Source organism: Hydra vulgaris, chromosome 05 (genome assembly GCF_038396675.1).
Source record: "Hydra vulgaris chromosome 05, alternate assembly HydraT2T_AEP".
NCBI lineage: Eukaryota > Metazoa > Cnidaria > Hydrozoa > Anthoathecata > Hydridae > Hydra > Hydra vulgaris.
The window spans coordinates 962,398-982,735 of record NC_088924.1 but is presented as its reverse complement, the minus strand read 5'-3'; the positions used below and the strand labels follow the sequence as shown (position 1 = coordinate 982,735).

Here is a 20,338-nt window from a genome sequence, read left to right as displayed (position 1 = left end):
GATAACAATCTTGCTTTACACACTGCTAAGTAACACTGCTTTTAAAACATTAAAAAGAACAGAATATAAACATACATAAACTTTGAACATATTATACTTTATAAACTATTAACTTTTTAATTATAGCCATAGCATTTTTACATTTTTTTTAAGACTTAAATAGTAAAAAGCAAACTATAACGCATCCTGGTCTAATGTTATGATTGTTACCAAGGTTGCTTACATCTTCATGTAAGGCATCATATTGCATACTTCTCGATATGCTTTGGTTATTTCTATGAAAGCAAGATACTGCTCTTCAATTTTAACATATGCATCAGCAGTACAGAGCCGTGGCGTGGTACATTTGGCCCCCCCCAAATCATTTTTTTGGGCCCTATTTTTGTGGCATCACATTACAGGATATATATGCGTCACATTTTTTCTAAAGGCTAAAAACATCAAAAATAAGACATATAAGTATAGACAAACGTATATGTACGGATAATTATCAGAATAATGTTTGTTATATTATATTGGTAATACTTCAAAACCTGTAATAAATCACATATTCACAATTGTCACAGAAATGACTTGTGGCGAACTTTCATACTTGCAAATTTGTTGATTATCTCCTCATAATTTAATTTTCTTGCCACATCGTTCTCAATTGACAGCATCGCCAGAGAAGACAAGCGGTCATCAACCATTGTTGACCTATAAAAAGTGAAAAGAAATGCATAGAGCTACATCTATTATGTATAAAGTAGCAAGATTAAATATACTGACCTATGAAAAGTCTTAATCAATTTTAGCTTGCTGAAGCTACGTTCAGCACTTGCGACAGTTACTGGTGAGGTAAGGATTATGCGTAACACAATGGCAAGATTTGGATAAGTTTCTTGCAGCTCTTCTTTATAAATGTAATTAAGAAAATCATGTGCAGATTTCATGTGAGTACTTTCTTTCTCCTGTACCACTATGACAAATCGTTTTAATTCCATTTCCAGATCATCCGAATCTATATCGCCAAGCTTTGCTTGCAAATTTTTGCAATATAAAGACAAAGAATTTTCTTTACAGATTTGAATAAGATTCTCAGAACGGTATAGGAAGTCATAGAGCTCTGTGATACTACTGACTTGTTCAAAACGCTCCTTTACTGATCCCATTGACATATCAAGGAGTGGTAAAAAGAAATCAACTTTAAACTTCTGTTCTAATTGGATGGTGTGAGCTTCATCGGCACACTCGTATGAATGAATCATCTTTTTTTGTCGGGAACGCACTTCTGGAAAAATTTTTGCAATGTCCAACACTTCTGCGATTTCTGATGCTTTCATGTGTGCGTCTGAAAATCCAGTTTCACGATATTGCTGAAGAAATGTATATGTGGCCTTTATTTCACTATCCAAGACATCAAGGGAAGTTGTAGAGGACTGCAGAAGCTTACTTGATTTGTTAATTTGGTATAAAACGTCATACCAAATAACGATTGACAATATGAATGGCCATGTCATCATATATTCCATCAGCGAACATACTTCTGTAGCTGTTGCGCCATCTCTCTTCTCTAGAGCATACACTTCCAATTTTTCTAATGCCTCTAATATCTCTTTCAGGTGATAGCGAAGAGGTTTCACACAGTTTATTCTACTTTCCCATCTGGTATCGGATTGAGGCTTGACAGAAATGGGTATACATGACTTTAAAATATGCCATCGAGCAGGAGATGATGAAAAGAGTGTATACAATCTTGAAAGAACTCCGAAAAAAGTAATTGCACTGTTGGATGACTTTGCACCGTCAACAATGACTAGATTAAGTGAATGGTTTGCACACGGAACATATAGAGCTTTGGGATTCATTTGAAGAAGCCTAGCTTGAACACCCTTTGCCTTTCTTTTCATGTTAGCACCGTTATCATAGGATTGGCCTCGACAGTCAAGAATATTTAATTCCCACTTTTTTGTCTGATCTAGAAAGGCATCCAAAAGCCCTTTTCCAGTGGTATCATCTACCTTGAGATATCCAAAGAAATTTTCAGAAATGTTGATACCTGTCCCAGGAATGCAAACTACTGATCGTAGGATTATGCTCATTTGTTCTTTATGTGAAACGTCTGGCGTACAATCCAAAATAATGGAAAAATATTTCGCTTTCTTTACTTTGGAAAGGTTTTCGGCTTCAATCTCCTTGGCTAACAATTCAATCAACTCATTCTGGGTATCATTGCTCAAATAATGTTCATTAGTTTCTTTCTTCTGAATCCGACGTAAAAGTTCATCGAGCACACTATCATACTTCGCCATCAATTCAAACAACCCAAGAAAGTTTCCATTGTTCTTGGAACCAATGACCTCTTGTGAACCACGGAATCCAAGATTCCTCGCAGAAAGAAATAGAGTGATGTCTAGTAATCGTTCCAATACTGCTCTCCAAAATTTTCGCTCTTTTTGAAGCAACTTGTATTGATGCTCATCAATGGTTGTTTGATTCATTATGCCTGCAATGTTGAATTTGGTAAAATATATAAATATTTATTATATTTAATGACAAAATTTTTTTTAAAACAGTTTACCTTTTCGTAATGTCATCCACTGTTCAAAGCACCTGAGATGTGTACTTCCTGTTTCATGATCATTCAGTTTTTTGGATAAACCTTCCCATGTGTTCATCCCTTGTCGGAATGGTGAATCTGATATACCAAAAAGTTTGCAACAGAAGCAAAAAACTTTATTACTTTTCATAGAATACACAAGCCATGACCGTACAATAGTTTCTCCATTCTTCATCTGTCGTTTATAATAAGTCACTGAAAATCGTTGTCTTTCTTGATTGTGTGGAAAATCTATCTCAATTTGCTTTACACCACGTTCAACAATGTCACACCTCTGTGCATCAGAAACATTTTCTGGCCAATCAGAAGGATCATCACTGAGAAAAAGAAGTGGCCGTGTTGTGGCAGTTGGTATACACTCACAGATTGCCATATTAGAGTCTCCTTCAGCAGACAAACCAAAACAAGAAACAGAATCATTTTCTGCATTGGCTGTAACATCATTATTGGTTTCTGTTATTGCTACTGATTCACCATCAGCTTGAACTGCTGGTTTCAAAAATTGTGTAAGTTTGGGGTACTTAGTTATTACTTCCCTGGCTGCAGCTGCTTCTCTTCTCTTAGCTGCACCACTTTTCACTTTCTTCATTCCAATAATTAATACCTAAAAATAGAACAGATAGTTTATAAAATTTACTTTTAGGTCCTACTATAGTACTATACCTATTTAATTTATACAAATAAATTAAATGAAAAATAATAATGTCTCCTAAAAATAATAAACTTACCGGCTCAGCTGATTCAGCCACGCTCACTACGAATTTTGAATAATGACGATTGCGTTTCGGTTTAACCAACTACACACACATCATACAGTCAAATGAAGCAACTGACACGCAGAAATCAATATTTCAAATCGTATTTCAACTCACAATTTTTTATTACTATTCTAGAAAGTTATTAAAAAAATTAAAGAAAATACTTTTTAAAATATTATAAAATTTTAAAATGTTGTATTGCTGACGGCCCACCGGGAAATATCCCGGTGTGAAAACTCCATGTGAAATAGGAAAACTCATCTTTAAATAAACTGTTCATTATAATATAAATTTGTCAATCTAGTTTGTTTTATTTACATAATTTTTTGCATGCTATTTATGATATCATAATTTGTATTATAATTTTTATTGGTTTGTAACAATTCTATTTGTCGGTTAATATTTCTCTGTAATGTCTTCAAATTTTGATTTTATATTTATATCCAGAGTTTTAAATTGTTATTTAATCTTTTGAAAATGTAGTATGTTAACTACGAAACATGTCAAGATTAAAAAATTCCGTGTTTTTCATAAAAGTATGAGTAAAAATTTTAGAGTTAAGCTACTATATAGATACAGAAACTAAACAAGGATGTCCATTCTCATCAGTTGTTTTTTTTCACATTAAAATTGTCTTAGTAGCATTTATTTTATTTTATAGTTTGAATATAATTGATAATTATCTGTTAAAATAATAAAATGCCATAAAAAATTTTATCATTTTTTAAAAAACGGGCCCCTTATATCTCGTGGGCCCCCCCCAAATGGGGGGTTTGGGGGGCCTTTGCCACGGCACTGCAGCAGTATATTACTGAAATAGTTTCTTGCCATAAATTATTGAACATGAGTTTTGTCTTACTGAAAGACCATAATTGTAAAAATAAGATAATTTAACATGATTTCTAACCAATGTTGCATGTTCAGGGTTGCACACTAATTATGCCATCTCTTAGAAAAAAAAGTGAATTAACTGTAGGACCTAAGTTAGCTGACATACTCAATATAACTTCCAAATGACCTTTTGGGTAAATAGCTTCCCTGAAAGCAGGTGGAATACCATCTTCTCCAACGAATACAACTGCAACTTCACTGACTATAGTTTGCAAATACAACATTAAATTATATAAGATTTCTATGTTATTGTTTTTCTAAAATTTACTGCTGTGGGTGGGTCAGAGGTATATAGTTGAAAATGTTGGGGGAATATCTTGATCTGACCACATGTTTTAAAACATAGCAGCCTATGATTCATAGGTTAAACCACATTACCAGTAAATAAAGCAAAATAAAAACAGGCATTATAAATTCTAATATATTTAAAAAATCGATATTTGAATTATGAACATATAACTTCCTGTAAATCTTGCGGAAATAGTGAAAATAAGCAAAACTACCTTCCTATTAATGCAACATATAAAATGTGATCATCAAATCCGCCTAATCATGTTCTAATTTAGGTATAAACAAACTTCTTCTTGCCAAGCAGCATTTCTTGCATTTTGACAACAATTAATTTTAGCTTGCCTAGTTCTAATCATTTGATTAAAGTATCAATTACTTTAAATTGATAGTATTTCTTCTAATAAATTATTTAAGCCTAATATCATCCATTTCAATTTTACATTTATCAATTTTAAATATTTTATTTGTTACTGCAGTAGTATTACTACTGTGGTAACAAATAAACACCATAGAATCTTAAGAATTATGATCTTTTCTGTAAATTATTTACAATTATTTTAAGTGAACATAAGAATAAAATAAAAAACTTTGATAAATCGCCATTATTTAAAAAAAAGAAAAAAAAAAAGAAAAGAAATTAAATAAAATTTCTCATTATTAATTGAGAAAACATACCTAAAAGGAGATAAATAATGCTGAAGTAGAAATCAACAAAAACCTGCAATCTGCAAAGATATTATTTGGTAATAAAACAAAAACACAATGTTGAATTCTTATCTATAAAACAATCTTTTTTAACTATTTAAAACTATTTAAAAAGAGCAAAAATCAAAAAATCAAAATGCCTTATGTAAAGCAATATATTAAAAAAAAAAAAATTAAATGTATTTACTTTAGAATATATAAGATATATAAACCTCTAAAATTTAACTCATTAGTTTAACAACTGGCTTACCATTAGTAACCATTGGTTACCGTTGACATCAAAAATTGAAAAACAAAAGTTAAAATGATTTATTTAAAATTTTTAAAATAAAAACCAATAATAATTTAATTTAAAATTTATTGAAATCCATATCTTTTTATAAGTTTATATAGATATATAAGTATAATTTACTAAATTAAAAAAAAAATACTAACTATTTATGAAATGAACTTAAATTTATTTAATATATAAAAAACATTTATTAGTATCAATTATTTTAAATGTAACAAAAAATGCAGACTACAATGCACAACATTGTTAATACAAATGAAGTTATGTCAGTCAGTATATATTTACCTAAAGTAATGAAAAAAGAACCAAAAGAAAAAATTTCTTAGAAATATATATTCAGATGCCTTAAAATTTACTTTGTCTATTTTTTATTATTTTGTCTAAGAGAAAATATACATTGAGATAAATATAAAATATACTGAAATATATGCAAATTTATGTATGTAAACTTACATGCCTACAAATTAGCAGTCTTGTTTTATTTAACTTTTCATGTTAAATACATAAATAAAATTTTATTCTAAATAATCCTTTGACAATCAATCTTAATCTATAAATAATAAATTGAATTGAACTTACTAATAAGGCCTTCAGCTCCTCCTAACTGCTCTAAAAATTAAAACAATACTTGCATAAAATGTTCTAAAAAGACTAAAGATAAAACTGAAGGACTATTTTACCAGTCATTTTAGTATTAACTTCTTCAAAAAAAAAGAAAGCAGACTATAAAAAGAAAAAAAATAAAAACAACCAACAACAAACAAACAATTATTTAAATTTTCATTAAAGTTTTTAAACAAAGAACAACATTAATTATTCTTGAAACTAAAAATTTATCAGCTCTAATTTGCTAGCAGACCTTGCTTGAAAGACAGAGTGGAATATAAAACCGTGTATAGAAAAGCCAAGAAACTACTTTAAAATGATGTAAGTCAACTACTAATAACAATTAAATTAGCCTACTAATATTAAGATAGTAGTAATAGTTATAATATAAACAAATTATAATATATTATAATAGTTATATATATATATAGTAGTAAAGAGAGTTGAGGCATGTAATAGAGTTGAGGCATGTAAGGAAAATTTAGCCCTTTTCAGAAACGGCCCATGGAGACTATGAGATATTATTACAGGGGATGAGTGGTGGTTCTATTTGAGACAAGTTGGACACAAGTCGGCTAATGCTAGTTGGGTCGGTGAAGGTGAAAGTCCAAGAACTATAGTAAGATGCGACAGGTTTCAGCCGAAAAACATGTTCTACATCTTCAAAACAACAGGTGTTGTTCATTTGGGTTATGTTGAAAAAGGAGACACTTTTACTAGCGACTATAACATAAAAAATTGTTTGAAACCATATTTGCTTATTTATTTATATATCGCATATAAGATATGCGAAATAAATAAGCAAAGACCTAAAACAGGCACTCAAAATTTCAAATTTCTCCATGATAACACTCGACCACATGTGACTTGTCACAAATTGTCTAAACCAAGCTGGAATTACAATAATTTGCCACCCACCATGCTCACCATACTTACCTCCATCCGATTATTGGCTATTTGACTAGATAAAAAAAAATCTTGATGAAGATACTGACGTCAAAAGTAAAAAAACTCGCATAATGAATTTACTTCAAAGTATACCCAAAGAAGAGTATAAAAAAACGTTTGACAAATGGCTTGAAAGGATGCAACTTTATATAGATAACGATGGACATTATTTTGAACATTTGATAAAATAAAATTAAAAAAAACTCCTCTTTTTTTTTTTAATAGGGGAGTTCTACGAACTTTCCTAACGACCTAAGTATATTATATTATAATAGTTATAATAAATATAAACAAAAAGTCTTTTAATATATAGATGCTCTGTCCATTCAAATAGCGCTAATTTGTTTGCAAAACTCAAAATTTTTGGGTTAGGTCCATAGATCATCCAGGATATATTTTAAAAATCTGGAAAACAGTTTGGGTAAAAAATCCGGAATATATTTTCCCTTAATTTTCCTTATTTTCCTCGTAATTTTTCTTTCAGCTGAGCTGTTTCAAATTTTTTTCTCCAAGCTTTTTATAAATTTTGTCTGAGTGATGAGTAAAAAAGTTTAAAAAACAAATAAATTATAAAGATATACACCAAAACTTGTATGTATGGAAAACGTTTTGAATATCCGGAAAAACTAAAAGATGAGAAAAATTTCCGGAAATGAAGCTGAGGAAAACTTCTAATAGTAGTTTTTTATTTTTAAATCAAATTAAATTTTAAAAGAACAAAATCAATCAATCAAAATAAATACAAATAAATAATTAAATAACAATTTAACAATTATCATCAAAATTTCTATTCTACAGATAACTTTGTCAAAAACCACAATTTTAAATAACTTCTAAATAAGATCAGATAACGAGAATAATAATTAAGAGTCTTTTAAAAAAAACTGCACTAAAAAAATGTAAATATAAAAATACATCTAACGTACTATTTTATTTAATATATACCTTCTTTCCATGGGTTTATCCTCTGCCATAGAGAGGCTACACACCTAGGCCCACGAAGACAAGTTTAACTCACTAAAGAGCATTATAACCCCCTTAGCAGACCAAAAGTAAGTGATTTTTCTAAGAATGAAGGATATTCGAAAGAAAGTTAGAAGAAGTCGAGTTAGAAAGGTATCATAAAGACAGCAGACAGTATTGTACTAGGTGAGAATGTGCAACTTATGTTAAATAACAAGTTCGCTTGATAGAAACCCTTGTTATGTATAAAGTTTTACATAATTTACATAAGTTATATATATATATATATATATATATATATATATATATATATATATATATATATATATATATATATATATATATATATATATATATATATATATATATATATACATACTAGGGTGTCCCAAAAAACAACTTTTTTTGAAAAATATATGTAGAGATCCCCTTAATGTGTTTTATCTAATACAAAAACACTGGATTTAAAATTTTTTTGAATAAAAAATGATTTAAGGGGTCCCTCAAGACCCTTTAATATTTTTAAATATTGTTTTTGAAATTTTTATATAATTTTGAGTACCAGGTTGACATACTTTAAAAAAACTTTTTTTTTTGAAAATATTAGGGACCCATTAAATATTCGAGGGTCTTGAGGGACCTCTTAAAATATTTTTTCTTCAAAAATTTTTTAAATCTAGTGTTTTTGTATTAGATAGAACACATTAAGGGGGTCTCTGCATATATTTTTCAAAAATGCTGTTTTTTGAGACACCCTAATATATATATATATATATATATATATATATATATATATATATATATATATATATTGTGATACACTTTCAGTCGCAAAATCAATATAATGTCTAAATAAAATTGTAAATAAAACTTTTATTAGTAAATTTATTAAAATAAAAATTTATTAGTAAATTATGTTTTATCTATTTACAATGCTTTAAGATCCTTTTCTTATGAATGGAATTTTTCAAAGTTCATATTGTTTAGTGTTTCTTTAATATACTATAAAAACATAAAACTAAATAATATGAATTTTAAAAAATTCAATACATAAGAAAAGATTTTATACCATAAATCCTATACAATATAGGAAACTAATTTTCAGAAGTACCTATCTTTAATAAATATCTATATTTATTTGTAACAGCATCCTTAATCTATAATAAAGAGAATTTTATGTGAATACACTTTTTTAAAAACATATAACAATTTAGTTCCTGTAAAACCAGAATAAATATAATAAAACCTTTAACTTGAAAGTATATACATGTAAATTCTCCTTGTGAAAAAGAAAAATGGCGCTCTGTAAATTAGAGGTTAAACTAAAGTATACAAAAATATACGGTTTATGTCCCGGATTTAAAGTTACGGAACTTCTCCTTATCATAAAACGGACAAAATCATATAAAATGATGTGATCATTTCATAAGTCTTGAAAGTAAAAAAAAAGACCATAATTTTTGGAAAACGGATTTTTTCCGCAACATAACAACGGAAAAAGTCAGATAAATACTAAGGAGTTTTTTTTACAGTGTACATGTTCTATTTTTATTCAATTTGTAAATTCTAATTCAAAAATCTACAACACTGTATTTTGCATAACTTGTTGAATGGCCTAGCTTTAGATATTTTGTTGTGTATTAAATAGCTAATCTCATGCTTAGTTAATCTTAAACCAATATAACAACTTAACCTTAAACAAATAGAACTACTATATAGATTAAAACCTTAATTTATTCAAAATAAATAAAAAGCATAACATTAAGAAAGGTGTCATCTTATTGATATTTTTATAACAGGTAGAATTTATCAAAACTAATAGAAGTACATTACTTTTATATTTAGAATATGCTATCTTTTACACGAAGGTTATATGAAAAAATCTTGAAATGATATAAATAAAATCTTGAAATAAATAAATAAAATCTTGAAAATAAGTAGTTAAACAAAAAAAATTTTCAATTTTCATTTCAATTTTCTGAAATTGAAATATAATTAAAATGCAAAAGGATTTTCAGAAATGAAGCTATCATCATTATCACCAAAAAATGCTTGTACATTTTAGATAGTTGCCACCACAAATCATTTAATAAAAAGCAATACAAATAAGCAGCTTTGGAAGCCACAATGGTCGCAGTAGAAAATATACAAGTCATTATATTTGTGGTACCTATTTTGAAATTCACAATACTTGCTTAGGTATTTTATATATCATGGCTTTACTTAGATAACCTTAACGCAAACATCAAGGTTTATAATAATCTAATATCTTGTATTAGATTACTATAACCTGATACAAGGTATATCTGATACCTAGTATCAGATGTTTATCAACTTTGAAAAACAAACTAAAAAAATGCTCTAGTTTTTGAACATGCAAATTATAAATAGATTTTAATGAATATACATGCGAAAAACATAGTTTTAACAAGATATAAACCGACATAAAAAATTTCAATTATTAATAGAAAACATTTAAATCTGTAAAAATAGAAAATTCTGTAAACACTTCAGTTCATTACTAATATAATGTAACAGTATATTCAAACAGTTTAAATATACTAATTATAATTTCTAAAAAACTTTTTTGTAGCTGTTTATACATTTTATTTACAGTAGTACCTGTACCTGTTGTGATATTAATGTGATATTAATGTTGTGATATTAATTACCAGTAGTATCTGTACCATTGTGTTATTAATGTGCGTCATTTATTAGCATTTATATGCTAATTATTGACAAAAGCCACACAATGCATTTTTTTATTGTTATAATATTTGTATAATGATCATTAATTGTTGAAAAGTGTCATAAGTTGTATTTTTAAATGCTTCATTTAGCTTAAGATTTTTTGTATAAAGACAAGATTGTTGATAAGTAGAAAAGACATTAAAAATAAAATGGCTTTTAAATGTGTTGAACAACAAGCTAACCAGCTGTGTCTGTCTTTATAATATATAGATGGACAGCCAAAGCGATTTATTTGACAGATGATCTCTTTCTTCATAATAAACAATATAAACTCAGACCAACACAGTGTACTTGCTTGCTGCTCTGTCTTTAAAAAAAGAATATGGAAGAATTATTAGCACCAGAAATTTCAGAGGACAGTTTGTACAAGGAATTGGTGACAATATTGAAAAATCTGGAAATAAAAAAATCACCGTTAATCTGACGGTATGAATTTGATAAGACTTATTGTAGCAATGAAGAATCTATACAGACATTCGCGCATCAAATGATTCGGAGCCTTCAGAGAGAGATGGCCGACTTCATGACCAATTTATTATTGAAATTAATAATGGAGATATTCTGCATGGCATTCACCGGGGAGAAAATTGAGCTTTTGAGCATTAAGCTTAGACGATTGTGTCGAGACTGCGTCCGAGTTGCACAAACTGGATTAGATGAGGCATGTTTATCTGTAAATGAAGAAGTAAATGCAAGTTACCGGACAACTGAGAAAAAAATGACAAGTTATATATGAAGAAAGAAAAGCGATGTTACATCTGTGAATCATTAAATTACTTCGAATGTGAATGTACTTCTTAATGCAAGAAATGTTTGCATAGAAATGCTGTAAAAGACTGCTATAAACGTCAGCAAAATCCGGAAAACTTAAATGAGAAGAGTTAGCATTAGGTACTTTTATAAGAACTCGTCCTGAAATAAAACTACCTACTATTGACTTGGTAATAAACAGCAGAAAATGGTGCTTGTGGATGCTGGTTGTTCGCAATCAATCATCACCATGAAGTTACTGTCGTCTAACTAATCTAAGTGATTAAGTAATCTAATCTAAGTGATTCGTGTAGTAGATGTTGCATTAATGGGAGGAATAATTCAATGTGAGAAAGTTAGCGTTAAAATACACCACCCAACAAACGAGTGGTAGGTGGATGCCTTAGTTTTAAGTATGGATGAAGTAATAAACAAATACGAAATGATTATGGGTATAGAATTGATAAAAACATGTGATGAACTAAAAATTGGCACTGGAAAATTAAAACTCTATAATTCTTTGATTAAGTTGTCATCGACACTTTGTGTTGCAACAAAATTGGAACAAGCAAAGCTTACTTTGATAGCAAAAAATGAAATGTAAGTTGGGAGTGTGAAAACAAACCTCAAATGAAAAACAGAACAAGTCATTTTTCAAGCTGTCATTTACAAGAATCAGCAATATGCACCTACACATTTGGGCTATGGTTTGAATTTAGCACCAGTGATGATGAGCTCATTACTGCAATTTATTCTGCAACAAGATTCTGCACTTGCAAAATCAAAAAGAAGCTACATTGAAAACACCCTAGAAAACATTAGAAATGGAAGAAAGCTGGTGGAACATATGAAAAATGGGGTCTTCATGCAAAAACATTTGAATATTTTGGCAAAAACTCAGTTTGTGCATAAGAATTCGAAGTCACAGTAAATCCATTGAAAAAGGAAATGTTTTGGAAGAGAGGACACAAGATTCCCATTATTAACAATGTGCTCACTAAGAGGGATATATTCTCATTATGTGGTAACCTTGTTGCTAATCTACAAGTTACTGAATGGTTGAGACTTGCATGCAGCTATATAAAGAGATGTACAAACCAAGTAGCTTGGGATGAACCTATTATGAATAAGTATGTTTTTGAAATGATGCAGGAAGTTGTAAATAAAGTCGTAAAATGAGATTTGGCAAAAGGTGTATGGAATGTTAAACCAAATGCCTCTCTAACTGTATGGTGTGATGCAAGTTTGCTGGAAAAAAGAGTTGTGATGATACAAGGTGACCAAAAAATAGAAGATGCCACATGGCTCTGACCAAAGTCTGATTTATGGCATATCAACATAGCTGGCATACCTTTTGAAATCTTTTGCCAACATTACAAATGCATTCTAATTACTAGAGTTGACAAAATCAAATCAACACAAAAGTATTTAAATAAGTTTTGAGGATGCTAAGTTGATGATAAATTGTGGATGAAACCCAAGCAAATGACACCATGTGCTCAACAATGGAAAGGAAATATAATGGCACTGCATAATGGCTTAATAGCTGAAGTTGAAGTCAATGAATATACGCTACCACAACATTTTTCTCGTTTGCAACATCATCGTGTAGATAAAAAAAAGAAGATATAACAGCTGATGGCAGTTACAATCTGACACTATTTAAACCTCCCAAAACAAACTTAAAAGAGGTTGTCAACAAAAATCCAAAATTTCATATAAATTCTCTGGATGATGGCAAAGCTGACAATAGTATGGATATTGCTAATCAAAACTATCCAACAGATTGTGAGACAGAGTTACAGTGCATTCGGTTCACTTGTTATGAACGAAGAGTACTTCCTAATTGGAAGTATCACAATTATGTAAGAGCTCTTATTGAGCTAGGAGAGATGTTGTTATTTCAATGTGCGTCATTAATTAACTTTGCTAATTATTGACAAAAGTCACATATAGTTTTTTATTATAAAATTTTGTATAATGATCATTAATTGTTGACAAGAGTGTGACTCTTATCAACAATTAATGTTTTATTTTTATATGTTATATATAGCAAAAAAAATTTTGTAAGAAGAGGAGATGTTGATATGTAAGAAAAACATTAATTAAAATAAAAAGCTTTTAAATGCGTTGAACAACAGTGCTAATCTATACATTCCTGGAAGTCTCTCAATAATAAAACTGTTGTAATCAATATTAAAACCCAATAATAAAAATGTTTAACAATATGTTTATATATTTAATAATAACTTAATAATAAGTGTTATTAATATATGAACAATAGTATAAAATCTAGATCTTTTGCATACAATTTAAAAATTTAATGAAAAAATAACTTTGAAAAGCATGAATACAAAATAAAACGCAAAACAAAAATATAAAAGTAAAAGTATTATTTAATGTAAACAATTATGAAGATTTATTACTAAAAAGATAAAATTTTTGAACTTCAAAAAATTTTCAAACAGTTTCCCTTCACTCCCCCCCCCCCCCCCATTTATACAAAGCTTTCTCAACCAATTAAAATGAAAAGTAATGTAGATAAAATAAACACGAACTTACTACATAGAATCTGATTTACTTCATAGAATCTGATATGATTGCATTTCTCTGTTAAATATGAACAACACTGATGTGTAGCCAGTTACAAGTTGCAAGTTAAAATATTTGTAAACATTTTTTATACTATTTTATTCATATACTATTTATATAGCTACAAAATAATAAATACTATCTTTACACAATATAATTTAACAACTAGAAAATCTTTTAAAAATTTTCTAAATGTCAAGTAACAAATAAATAAAAATTTTATAACATTTACATTTTAACATACAAGTCTATACAAAAAAAGTTTTTTTGAAAATCTAGTATTAAAATATACATTTTTAAAAATAAAAATGGCTGCAAATTTCTGATAATTAATCAAAAAGTCGATTATGTCTACATCTTAAATAAGCAGAAGATAGTATTGCTCGGTTAGCACTCAATAAGATGCATCAAAGGTACACTTTTAATTTTTTTAAAAACGCCGACCTAGAAAGCGCGTCACAAGTTCAGCGCATGCGTCTTTGCAAAAAAGTTCGATCTCAAAGACCTCGTGAATTCTAAGTAACTTTTTTGTATTTAAAACAAGTTCACTTTTTATTCTTGACATCAAAATGAATCAAAATGATTTTTGCCAAGATTTACATGATGTAGCGAGTAAAATTTTTTTTATTAGTTTATTATTTATCTCGTATTAGTTTCTATTTAAGTATTGAGTAAGACTTTCACCTAATTTTTTTACCTAATCATAATAAATATAAGTCACTTATACTTAATGTAATTAGTTTATTTACACACACACATATATATATATATATATATATATATATATATATATATATATATATATATATATATATATATATATATATATATATATGTGTGTAAATCATGTAAATCTTGGCAAAAATCATTTTGATTCATTTTGATGTCAAGAATAAAAAGTGAACTTGTTTTAAATACAAAAAAGTTACTTAGAATTCACGAGGTCTTTGAGATCGAACTTTTTTGCAAAGACGCATGCGCTGAACTTGTGACGCGCTTTCTAGGTCGGCGTTTTTAAAAAAATTAAAAGTGTACCTTTGATGCATCTTATTGAGTGCTAACCGTATTGCTCAGGATGCGAATTTTAATTATGCTAATATGTTGTTATGTCAGTTAATATTGCGTGAATTTTTGGATAATCAAGGTACAAATTATAAACAAACAGCCAAATCAAATCAAATATATTATGAAAAGTGCATGCAATGAAATTACAAACGGTGCGAATACTAATATAAAGTTAAAACTTAACACAACATTAACGATGTTGTGTTAAGTTTTAACTTAAAATTTATCTTTTTTTTTAACTTAAAATTTATCGATGAATATAAGTCTAGTTAAGAATAGTACAAAAAATACTTCATCAACTTGTTGCTCTCACCTTTGGGGCAGGGGGGGCAAACATTTTGGGGCTTTTTTGTTCCCAGCCTCCAATCATCGCAATTTTTTGCAAACCTTTATTATTTGACATAAGTATAAACATATTAATGTTTGGAGTTTGCTCCATGTCTGGAAGTTACCTATCTCGAACACCAAAAAAATCTTTCTACGCCTATGAACATCATAATAATATTACTATTAAAATAAAAATAATATTAATAATTTTACTCATTACTATTTTTGAACATATACAAGTGTAAATACACTTGAACAAAAACAACGTTACACATTTTAATTTTTTTTAGTCATTAAGGTGCTATACGAAGACATAACCAGTGTTGTCCTCTGATCAGACTTATTTATAAGTGATGCCATTTTTATCAATTAGTAACTTATTATTATGCTAAAAGTGTTATTGTTATACTAATTTAGAAATTTCAGACGATTTTTTATAATTCAAATATTCAAATATATTTCAAATTTATTAAATGTCATTGTATAAAGCTTGAGAAGACTTTAAAAATGAGGCGTCATTCGGCCTTTGAAGTTAAGCGGATCAAAAGTTATTGAACTTTTTGTAGTGGAAAAATTGATGATTTTTTGACAAAAGGTATAGGGCTTAAGTATGAAGAATTTGCTGTGTTATGGCACCGAAAATGAGAGTATTATTGAATTTTGAATAACTTTTGAACTGTTAAAACATTTGACTTGAAATTTTCCATAGTGATCCACCAACTATAAGAAAATAAAATTCCAAAATTAAAAAAAAAAAAAGTCTGTCAAGATTGTCCAGAGTCACCTATTTTACAGACTGAGAGTTTTTACTAATTTATATGTATTTGGGTTCATACTGACTTTTGAATAACTTTTGAAACGTTATTATATTTGACTTGAAAATTTTCATAGTGATCAAACAACTATAAGAAATTAACCCAACTTTTTTTTTTAAATATCTGTCGCGATTATCCAGAATCATCTATTTTACAGCCTGAAGGGTTTTATATTATTAAGTTTTGGAGAATAAAGTTTGGGGTCATATTATAATTATATTATATTAAAAATGTGCAATTTAGAGCTTTACCAAGAGCTCTAAATTACGCTCACCAAAATTGTGTACCAGAAATAGTTTTTACTTATTCTTTTTGAGAACATTTCTAAAGTTTTTACCATTCTCTGAAGTCCACTGAAGCTATTAATAACCAAAAAAACAAAATCAGTCGTCAAAAAGTGATTTTTGTAAAATTTAAAAAAATTATATCTGTGGAAAATGAATGTTGTTTTGTTGTCAATGTTAATTAATTTCTTAGGACATTTTTCTAATTTTTTTGTTTTTTAAGAAATTTATTGATGAATAGTAAGAAGAAGAATAATGTTATTAGTGTAATGCATGCTTTTATTTTATATTAATATTGTGTTTTTGTAACAGGCTAGGGTACGCCTATTTAAAATATTTTAAGAGGCTCATAATTATACTTAAGCTTACAAAACCGTGTGCATTCTCGTAAGCCTTGCGGTCAAAAAAAAATAATCTATACTTATAAATAAATATTTTTGTTTTGCAAAGCAATAACCTCATTAAATGGTTTTTATGCATCAAATAAACAACAACAACAATTTCAGTATTCTGCTCATAAACATGCCTGATTTAAAGTAAGACACAAAAAATCCTTATCATAGGCCTAATTTTTAAACATAACCTGAGCCTTATATATTTATAAATCTCTAATAAAAAAAACATGCCATTTTGTTACATGCTGATTTAAGTCATCTTTGGTCAATTAAAAAGTTCAGTTTTGTGGCTAACATTGGTTGTCCTGTCAGAACAGACGCAAATAAAGAAAAAAAGAGAAAGACACTAATAACAGAAAGCTACTGTTTCCTGTAATGTATTCAATCAACCAGCTGTCACGGGCAGTTGATTGATAGAGTATTTTTAGCAGCTTTTCAGGATCGGAAAACCTCAGATATACAATTTTATAAATAACTATTTATAGATGACTATTTTAAAATTCTTTACATGACTGCTTCCAACACTCTATCACTTAAGTTTATTTATGGAGTTTTTACCATCTTCACAACCTTCCCTGTTCTGATTTATCTGCAGGCAACACATGTGTACCTAGTTAGACGTTTTACATATTTATAAGGTTTTTAAAGCTATTTGAGTGTGCCAATGGCTGCACAGAAAAGATTATCCTATTGGCCCAGAACTTTGTTAGAGACAACTTAATGAGCAACACCATAAAGTACCTCATACTGGTCATCAGAGAACAACTTCTTAAACTAGAAATAAATACATTTAAGAGACTTTTATTTTTCACAAAAAATTGCACTTTTTTTTGAAAAATGAAATTTTACAGCTATAACTTTTACTGGAACAAAAAGTTTTTCTTGGTAAATTTAGCCTATTTGGACCTTAGAGAATGGGAAAAAATTGAGAGGTATTTTTTTTTGGGACACCCTACTGTACAAACAAATTGTATATATCAACTTTAAATAGTTTGATATTTTTTTAAATTTTTTGATATTTTTGAACCGTTATTACATTTGACTTGAAATTTTAAACAGTGATCCAGTTTTTATCAAATCTGTTGGTATAATCCAGAATCGTTTATTTTACAGGCTAAAGGGTTTCTCCTTATTTAATTGTGTTATGAAAAAAATAATTAGGGTTACACTATGCAAATATGCACAAAGGAATCATGGAATCTGAAAAATACATCATTTTAAAATTATTGCATAATTTACTGACCAGTTAGTAAACTACTGCAAAAAGGTTGCACAAACAAATTGGGCAATTTGTTGGGGAACTTTCTTGACAGAAATACAAAACATTAAGAAAATTAAATGCCATAATTTTTTTTACATCTGTCGGAATTATCTAGAATTGTTAATTTTACATACTGGAGTGTTTACTTAATTACCTAGTCTTGGAAAATAAAATTTCAGGTTATATTATAAAAACTCCATGGAAACAGGGCCGGATTTAGGGGAGGGCTGAGTGGGTTGCAGCCCAGGGGCCCCCACAAATTTGGGGCCCCCACAATTTTATGATATTTAAATTAGAATACAAAAAAAATATTTTATTTATATTTACACATATTTAATTAAATAATATTGAACTTTTTTTGGACATTTAAAATTTTTTATTTTACTAACTAATAATAGATGTATTTATGTTTATTGACAATGAATGGTCTCTATAAATCAAGATAAGATAGTTTATGCCGTCCCCGATCGGTGTGCACCGTCGATTGTAATAATATTAGTAAATGTGATTCTAAATATAAACATGTGGGTTTTCGGAAATATAAAATACACATTACAGACTATCTGTCTGTAGATAAATTATTGTTATTTGTTTGTTGCACTTATTGCATGTCAGACGTCAGTTAATAACAGTTGCATACACAAAAGACAATAGTTACAGACTTTATTTGTTCCTTAAATTATAAGTTAACCAGTGAATAGTGTTAAAATTTAAAAATGGAAGAAGATCGTCATAAATTAAAACGAGTTTATATGAGTGGTGCAGATAAACGAAAATTGGCAAAAGAAAGAGATAAAAAAAATATTATTTTCAAAATAATTTCGGAAATAAATTCAAAAACTAGGCGAATGAGTTTTTCATAACACAGCCCAACACAACTTCTTCTTCTTCTGAGGTTCAAAGTTTTACAATTACTATACAAAGAATAAATATTACTTTTAATAATATATATTTTTTATTTTTTATATTTAATAGCATATAATAATAAAATATATGCAAGTTAGGTAGTTTAAATAATAAATATTACAATTAATATTTTTTTCATGTATACATACTATACTTATCTCTTCAAATTTACCTTTCCTAATTAAAGTTGTTTAAAATCGAAAGAAATTATACGTATATTGGCCACTTAGGTATATATTAATTAAAAAAAAATAATAATAAAAATTGAAAATCAAACGCATTAATATTATAAATACAAATTTAAAAAAGTCTTATCAGTTTAATTTCCATTAGGTACATATTTTAAATATTTTTATTTCAGTCATATCAAATTGCTCTACCGCCTCAACTAGTAACTATTGCCGAAAACCCTTCACCTCAAAATATTGCTGAAGAAACAAATGAAAGCTTAAATTTAGATATAGGGTTATGGCCTGAAAATATGACAGTATTAATAGATTATTGGGCAAAAATAGTAAGTTTAAATTTAAAAAATTGTAATGAAGAATTATTTATACAAAAATCAAAAAAAAAAGTTTGATGTGAAGTTTACTCGTAAGTGTAATAAATCATTGTTTGAGCGAAAAACTGCTAACGGAGAAATAATTAAGCGCTCATGGTTATGTTTTTCACCATTTAATGGTAGCAATTTTTGTTTTGTTTAAAAATTAATGTCCAAAACACGCAGTCAATTTACTCATGATGGTTTCTGTGACTGGAAGCATGCAGATAATCGATTAATAAGTCATGAAACTTCCAAAGATCATTTAAATTCTGTGATAAATTTAGCTGTTCGTTCAAAAGAGTTAGGCCGTATTAACAATGAACTTATAAAACAAAGTGAAGATGTAAAGAGTTACTGGCGTAATATAATCAAGAGACTCGTAAGTGTTATAACATTTATATGTGAACGAGGTTTAGCATTACGTGGTAAAAATGAAATTGTCGGTTCGTCTAAAAATGGTAACTATCTTGGAAATCTATAGCTATTAGCTGGGTATGATAATTTTCTTAAACAGCATAGTGAAAATTATGCAAATCGTGGAAGTGGGCACACTAACTATTTATCTTCTACTATCTGTGAAGAATTAATTGAAATA

At 28.4% G+C, this 20,338-nt stretch overlaps 1 protein-coding gene across 1 annotated transcript; it reads right to left on the bottom strand.

The window, feature by feature from the left end:
* Window positions 1-359: 359 nt before the first annotated feature.
* LOC136080434 (zinc finger MYM-type protein 1-like) lies at window positions 360-4,003 on the bottom strand. Its single transcript, XM_065797063.1, has 4 exons — window positions 3,328-4,003; window positions 2,561-3,203; window positions 769-2,485; window positions 360-696 (listed from the first exon to the last, which is right to left on the bottom strand). Exons 2-4 carry the CDS (start codon window positions 3,186-3,188, stop codon window positions 561-563), a joined length of 2,481 nt encoding a protein of 826 aa, XP_065653135.1. The 5' UTR covers window positions 3,189-3,203; window positions 3,328-4,003; the 3' UTR covers window positions 360-560.
* Window positions 4,004-20,338: the final 16,335 nt, after the last annotated feature.

Coding starts and splice junctions, on each gene's coding strand:
- LOC136080434 (XM_065797063.1), bottom strand. CDS start 3,188: ATGAAGAAAGTGAAAAGTGGTGCAGCTAAGAGAAGAGAAGCAGCTGCA. Junction 2,486..2,560: donor GTGGATGACATTACGAAAAG/GTAAACTGTTTT, acceptor TCAACATTGCAG/GCATAATGAATCAAACAACC. Junction 697..768: donor TTGATTAAGACTTTTCATAG/GTCAGTATATTT, acceptor CACTTTTTATAG/GTCAACAATGGTTGATGACC.